The sequence below is a fragment of the Coffea arabica genome, chromosome 5c (genome assembly GCF_036785885.1).
Source record: "Coffea arabica cultivar ET-39 chromosome 5c, Coffea Arabica ET-39 HiFi, whole genome shotgun sequence".
Classification (NCBI taxonomy): Eukaryota; Viridiplantae; Streptophyta; class Magnoliopsida; order Gentianales; family Rubiaceae; genus Coffea; species Coffea arabica.
This window is the reverse complement of record NC_092319.1, coordinates 37,345,768-37,353,991: the sequence shown is the minus strand read 5'-3', so window position 1 is coordinate 37,353,991 and position 8,224 is coordinate 37,345,768. Positions and strand designations below refer to the sequence as shown.

The following is an 8,224-nucleotide window of genomic DNA, read 5'->3' as shown; positions in this document are numbered from 1 at the left end:
ATGCCAAATTCTGTTAGCCAATATTGTTAGAATTGTTATAACAGTGGCAACTTGCAGAAAATTAGTTAGAGTCGGTTAATTGGAGGGAACTTCTATTAATAGGCCAAATTGATGTAATGAACGGGTGTGGAAATTCTGATCATTGAAGAATACAACTTCCGTGCCTCATTTCAAATTCATTCTTCCTTGCTCTCCTTCTCTTGTCTCTTTCTCTCTATTTCTTTCTCATTTTATTTTCCTAACTTGAATTATCAGTATCTTACCCATTACATTTGGTATCAGAGCTTGCGGTCCTCGAATTTGCAAGCTCCAATCTGAGCAACAATAGCGAAAGGCACTTGAATGAAGGGATTTAAGGATATGCTGAAGAAACAAGATGCAAGGATCCAAACTATTCTTGAATCTATTACAGTCGAACGTCAAGCCTTGGAAGAAAAGATGGAGTCTAACTACGTGGACATGAAAGCTTTGGTAGAAGCAAACAGTGTTGAATTAAAGGAAGAAATGAAGAATTTCATGGTCACGATGAATACTCAGTTCAATACCTTCATGAGGAACCTACAAGGGGAAAGGGGAATTCTAGGAAATTTTCCTAACTCTTCTGAGCGACCTCCTAATCAAATACTTAGGAAAAGTCCTGAAGGAAGCCATCCTTTTCTAGGGGAAAAGAGTCGTTTTCCAGTGGGAGTTCCTGTGACGATCTCACCTCCCCCTAGGGCTTACCCCAGGATTCAACGGATTGCCTGCCCAACTCTCGCCAGGACTCACTCACTCACTTCAAGAAAATAGGTTGCAACCTCGAGAGTACAAGAAATAACAATTCCCAAGTTTGGAACGTACAAATACATTCATTTCTATCTCAAACATCCATACAATCCCAAATATATCAAAAGATTTAAGTTCTCAATACATTCAACCCTAATTGAGCGACTAGTGCGAGTACAATCGCAAAATTTTCAAAACTTGACTATGCTAGCCTGTACCAGTCTCACGCCTCGCTCGTACCCCCTGTAAGGAAAACAAATGACGTGGAATGAGCTAAAAGCCCAATGAGATTCCAAATAGCAAGTTGACCATTATTTAAAAGTACAAGTATCAACGTAGCAAAATAGCGAGTATAACAAGTTCATAAAAGTGAGCAATAACACTTCAAGTAGCAAATCTCCAAAATGAGCGAGTGTAAAGTTTTTCAAAAGAAACAATAACCCGATAAGTAATACTCATGTCAAAGTATAAGGATACGGATGGCTCTTAAGAACCAAGTTCCTGTTGCTTCGCCAGAGCTTGATCAAGTAGTAGTTGACACTCTTTCAACTTTCAAACAAAGTAACCAGTCCAGTAGAGCACTACTTAGCTACAATCTCCGTCCACCATCCAAACCCCCTACTGGACCCAAAATCCTCAATAAACATGGGTGGTAATACTCGAACATACCGATTAGTTGAGAAGATAACACTCCACTCGACAACACTAGATACACATGGTTCGTTATCTAATCGACCAAACCCTTGCCGACTCGACTCGATTAACTAGCCAGTGGAGTTTGGGTCCCCAAGAAGTCGATGAGATAACATCTCCAATCGACTGAATCAAGATAAAAATACGAAGACGGGAATGAGAGACACCTCCCACTCGGATTGAGTATGGTACATGCTGCCGCTCAACACTTATAAGTCAAGTACAAGTATATTAAGTCAATTGTAAGAATAAACAAGTACATATCACATTAGAGCAAGTGCGATAAAGTACACTCTTGCCCGACCAAAATTCTCAGATATCAAGTATTTAAATCAAGTATCACGTTCAATCATATACTTGGAAGCACTCACCAAAGGTCTAGTGCTTTTCAAAATCATGTTCAGGTCCAACTCCTTGATTGGAGTCCAAATCTGCGATAAAATATTATTTAAAAATTTAAAACTCTCTAGAGTTCGAAGCATAAGAGTTTCGCTTCAAGAAAATCAAATAAATGAAACTCATTTAAGTAGTATTCATTTTGCTTATCACACTCTAGAAAACTCATGTTTGCTCTTTTAGTTTCGACAAGGAAGCGGTTACAACGTTTAAGTTCGTAAAGCTGCTAAAAGACGAGGAAAACATATTCCGAATGGTCGCTACTTTCATTTTTCCAAGGGTACGAGTTTCGGCCAAATTTCAGCTTATATACCTTTACGAAAGAAGACTCGAATATCATAGACAATCCAAGTTCAATTCGACTTCAAATTTTCGCTCAAGTCGCTAGTACACATGCCTAACCCGCGAGTGAAAATTTGGGCAGCATGCCCTTTGTATTTAGCTATTTTTCAGCCATTTATGGCTTCATTATTTTCCTCAACTCAGCCCAAATTCATACATAAACAATTTTAACATAATAGCCCTTCAATAGGCTCAATGTCATCCCAATACACGGCAATTCTAGCAATGCAACTATCAAAATCAAAGCTGGAACTAGTATTAAAGAAGAATAACTAAGTAACAAGTTTGACATTTTCCGGCGTTTTGGTCACAACTGAAGCTATGCTTATCAGATTGGGTTACATTTTATGGCGTTTTGAAGCTAAGACAGAGAGCTACATTTCTTATGAAGACATCAACACCCAATTCATGCACTTTCAAGGTCAAAATATGAAATCTCAGAGAAAATAGAAAGCTGCCGGCGAAATAGGCTTTTGGCAGTCAGGGGTATTTTAGTCATTTTACACTATGTAGTATTCCGATTGAACTGAAATTTTACAGAACGATATTTAACTCCATTCCCTACAACTTTCATGTTTTGAGCAAGACTTGATTCGGCCTTTATCATGGACGAATATACAGTACAGAAACAGGGCACATTCTACTACAATTGCTGGAATTTGATATTTCAATGCTTAACACTAACATTCATGTCTTGAATCACTACCCCAAGTCCCTATCCAAGTTCATCAACATTATATACTAGATAAAAAACAATAATCACAATTGAAATTTTCAAACCCTAGCTAAGCATTCCACCATATCATTCAAAACTAACTAATTAACCATAGGAAACCAATAACATAAACTTGTTTCCCAATTTTAACATGACTAAGTACAAGAAAAGGAAAGGAAACCATTATACCTTACAAAAGCTGCTTGTAGGTGAAAACCAACCCCTTCTTCCAAAACTTTTACCACACAAAACTTGTCAAACACCAAAAGAGAAGTTTAACCAGTTTAGTTTTGTGGATTTCAATCAAACAAGGCAAAATCTAAGATTGGAGTTGAAAGTTTCTCTCTTGTTTTTCCTCTCCTAAGTTCGGCCAAGATAGAACAAAAATGGAAGAAAATGGATCCAAGGAGAAGATAAGAAGGAAAGAAAAATGCTTGGTCAAAATTTCCTATGCTTCCGACAAGTGTCACCACAAGAATAATTCTCATTTTTCTTTCTTTTCTCTCTTTTTCTTGGTCCAAAATTTTGGCTGGATTGAGGATATTTTGGGGCTGATTTTGCTCAGTTAATAACAAGCAGATTAAGATAATAAAGAAGTGTTCAAGTGGTGCACTCAATCGGTAGCAAACGGCGCGCGTCGGTTCAAGCTTATTTTCCTTAACTCGCACGTACTTGTGTTTTTACTTATGATTCACTAACTTATTATTAACACTTCTAATCACACACTTTTCTTACCTAATACTTATTCTTATCCACCAAATTTAATACACACATCTTACCAAGTGATCACACTACCAAAATGCACCAAAGACACACCAAAAACCCTAGTATGTACAAAAAATCCTAACTTATGTCATTCCTTTAGAAAAATCATAACTTGAGTTATAAATATCAAAAATTCATTCAATTTGGCCTATTAAAAACTAGACTTCAAATGCTAATAATCTTTAGAAGACACCTCAAAGAGATTAAATTCATAAGTTGATCCAAATTGAGGCATAAGCTACTACAACATTCCTATTGTTACTTGTGCAGGGCAGAATTTTCGGTCAATTTTGTCAATTTTCTGGAATTTATAGAGATTGAATCAAACTCTAAATTTTATAATGTTGGAAGCCCTATAAGTCTAGTTTCAAATGCAAGAAACGGAACTCAATTCAGACTTTCCTAAACGAAATTATAGCCAATTTTCCAAAACTGGCGAAAATTTCTAGATTTTCTAACAACTTGAGAATATGAAACTTTTCTTAACAAAATTCACTCTCTTGGCTCAAATTCAACCATTAAAGAAACCAAGAATCAAAGGTAAGTGAGTTCACATAAGGTTATAAAGACAAGTAAAATTTCGGGGTCTCACAATTCCGAAACTGGAATTTCCCAGCTTTGGAGGCTCTAATCCCCGAGAATGGATCAGGAAATAAGAGAAGTTTTTTCAACTATATCAGATTCCAGAAGGATAGCAGATGGATGTGGATGAACTACATTTAGAAGGCAAAGCTGATCTCTGGTATCAAAGCGTCAAGAAGGACAGAGGAGTAGTGCAATAGGGGGATTTTGGCTCAAAACTTTGTAAAAGATTTGGGGATTTGGGGGGAGAAGATGTGGTAGAAGAGTTCAACAAATTGTACCAGGATTCAATAATTTTAGCATATCAGGAGAAGTTTGAAGAATTAAGAGCTGCTGTCATGATAAAGCTACCCCTCCTCTCCGAGTCATACTACGTTTCCAGCTTCTTCAGTGGACTGAAGGAAGAGATCAAAGCTGCTGTGAAAATGCATATGCCCCAGACCTTATAGGTTGCATTTGAAAAAGCTTGGTAGCAAGAACAGTAGCTGAGCATCATCTTAAAGCAGAATAAAGTGCCAATGAAGGTAACTCCACCAAATTCTTCTGGAATTAAACATACCCACCCTAATGACCTGAGCCACAAGAAACCTGCAACTTAGGTGTTTGAGAACAGTATTAAGAATGACACTTCTCAGGGTTATTAGAAAATCTCACTCACAGAATTTCAATACAGGAAGGATCACAATCTGTGCTTCAAATGTGGGGAAAAATTTTCACCTAGACATGTCTGCAAGAATAGAGGGGTACATTTGGTACTAGCAGATGAAGAAGGAATGCATGATATTGAAATAGATGAGGGAAAAGGGGAAATCATTGAGTATCAGGGGAATAAGTCTGGTAAGGATGTAGCCTTCTCATGGCACTCAGTCTCGGGACACATCTCTTCTAATACTATTAGGATGATAGGACAATATAAAGGGCAAGATTTATCCATTCTACTAGATGGGGGAGTACCAACTATTTTATTAGATCAGCTATTGCTCAACTATATCCTGATTCTGTGCAGAGTCATAAGCCTTTCAAGGTGAGGATAGCGGATGGAAAGGAGTTAACATGCAAGCAGTGGATTCCAAATATGAAGTAGGAAACGCAAGGACACATCTTCACTCAAAATGTATATGTTTTGGACTTGGAGCCATATGATTTAATCCTTAGAGTGGACTGGATGAAACATTACAGTCCAATGACTTTTGATTTTAAGGAGCTGACATTGTCTTTTGACAAGGAGGGTGAAACTGTGTTGCTGCAAGGTGATTCCCACACTGCCAAGGTGAGGATGAGGCAACAGACAGCTGCACAACTGTATATTAGGAATAAAGTTAGGACTTCCTTGCAACACTCTTGCATGATTAGAGTACAGAACAGTTAGGTAACTCCTGTACCAAAATCACTTACTCAATTGCTTGATCAATATCATGACATCTTTAAGGTATCTATGTCCTTACCCCCTATCAGAGAATTAGACCACCAAATACCACTCATACCTGATGCCAGACCCTTCAAAATCAATCCCTACAGATATCCTCACATGCAGAAGTCAGAAATAGAAAGACAGGTCAAAGACCTGTTGCAATCTGGTATCATACAACCTAGTCACAGCTCTTTTGCATCCCCAGCTCTCTTAGTCAAAAAAAAAAAAAGGATGGAAGCTAGAGGTTGTATATTGATTATAGGCAGCTCAACAACCTTCCTATTAAAGATAAATTTCCCATTCCTATCATTGACGACCTATGTGATGAATTGCATAATGCAAAAATATTTTCTAAAATAGATCTAAGGTCAGGTTATCATCAAATTTGTATGAACCCATCTGATGTCCTTAAAACAGCCTTTAGAACTCACTCTGGCCTTTATGAATACCTTGTGATGCCTTTTGGCCTCACAAATGCCCCTACCACATTTGAAGTCTTAATGAATTCCATATTTGAACCTTTCATCAGAAAATTTGTACTTGTGTTTTTTGATGATATTCTTGTTTATAGCTCTGATCTGGACAGCCATCTTAAACACCTCTCCCTTGTCCTTAACACCTTGAGAACCCATTCATTATATGCTAAGGTGTCTAAATGCTCCTTTGGTCAAGATAAAATTGAGTATTTGGGACATGTAGTTACTGTTGAAGGTGTTTCTGCTGACCCTATAAAGGTAGATGCAATGTTGTCCTGGCCAGTTCCTGATAACATTAAGGCTCTTAGGGGTTTTCTTGGATTGACAAGGTACTACAGGAGGTTTGTAAGAGGCTATGGGAAAATAGCAAAGCCCCTAACTGAGTTGCTTAAAAAAGGCAGTTTCGTATGGAATAAAGTAGCTACTTCTGCCTTCGAGCAGCTCAAGGTGGCTATGACACAAGCCCCTGTATTGGCTTTGCCCAACTTTTCCATGCCCTTTGTATTAGAGACAGATGCAAGCCAAAAAGCTATGGGAGCAGTACTGATGCAGTAGGGGAGACCAATAGCATTTATGAGCCAAGCTTTGGGGCAAAAAAATCAATCACTGTCCATATACGAGAAGGAGTTCCTATCCCTAATCACTACTGTGGGAAAATGGAGACATTACTTAATGGGATCTCATTTCATCATCAAACCATGAGAGTCTGAAGTACTTGCTAGAACAAAAGATCACTATTTCTCTACAACAAAAATGGCTTGCTAAATTGATGGGATTGGATTACGAAATCCATTACAAAGGAGGCAAGGATAATATAGTAGCAGATGCTCTTTCTAGGAGGCAAGGAGGTCCTGCAGAGGAGAGTGATCAGGAAAGTTACAATGGAGTCCACTTTATAACTGCAGTCAAACCTCTATGGCTTTCCAAGGTATCAAAGAGTTGTAATGGAGATGACAAGATCACAGAATTACTAATAACACTCGCAATAGACAGCTCTAGTTCACCTGATTACTCCTACCATCAAGGGATCGTCAGGTACAAGGGAAGGGTATACATTGGAGTTACCACTGAACTTAGAAGGCAACTTATTAGCTACATGCATGATTCTGCAGTAGGAGGTCACTCTGGCAATCTGGGGACCTATGCAGGGTTGAAGAGCTATTTCTTTTGGCCAAGAATAAAAAGGGAAGTAGAAGCTTATGTACAAGCTTGAGACATCTGCAAGAGGAGCAAAAGTGAACAAGCTAGTTACCCTAGATTGCTACAACCTCTCGCAATACCAGAGCAAGCTTGGCAACATATTTCGATGGATTTTATCGAAGGTTTGCCAAAATCTTTGGGGCATGATGTCATAATGGTTGTTATGGACAGACTTACTAAGTACGTGCATTTCATATCCATAGGGTCTCATTACACAGTAAAGAGTGTGGCACTGGTGTTCTTTGAGCAAATTTATAAACTGCATGGTTTGCCAGTAGATATTGTATCAGATAGGGACAAGATTTTCACAAGTCTATTTTGGCTGGAGCTTTTTCAGCAGGTGGGAACTGCTCTTAGTTTCTCATCCTCATATCACCCCCAGTCTGATGGGCAGACTGAGAGAGTAAATTGGTGTGTAGAAACCTACTTGAGAGATGTGTGTTTGCACAAATCTGGTCACTGGAGAAAGTGTTTGCCTGCAGCTGAGTGGTGGTACAAGACTAATTTCCCTTCTAGTTTACAGATGACACCCTTCCAAGAACTCTATGGTTATAAACCAAAACAGTTGTGCTTACAACCAGACAACACCCAAGTAGCTGCTATAGAAGACTGGTTAATTGAGAGGGTAAATTGGAAGTCCTTGCTGAAGGAAAATTTGTTGCATGCTTAGAATCGCATGAAACAATTTACAGACAAACACAGGATTGACAGGACATTTGCTGAAGGGGATTGGGTTTACCTCAAGTTACAGCCTTAGAGGCAAACCACTGTGGCTGTTCGAAAAAGCTTGAAGCTAGCAGCTAAGTACTATGGACCATATCAAATTGAAAAAAAGGTTAGGACTGTAGCCTATAAACTCAAGTTACCACCAGGGGCTGC

General features: G+C 38.5%; 1 protein-coding gene across 1 annotated transcript; it reads left to right on the top strand.

The window, feature by feature from the left end:
• Positions 1–6,914: 6,914 nt before the first annotated feature.
• Positions 6,915–7,358, top strand: LOC140007308 (uncharacterized). The gene has a single exon (XM_072050035.1). It carries the CDS (start codon positions 6,915–6,917, stop codon positions 7,356–7,358), a length of 444 nt encoding a protein of 147 aa, XP_071906136.1.
• The last annotated feature ends 866 nt before the right edge of the window (positions 7,359–8,224 follow it).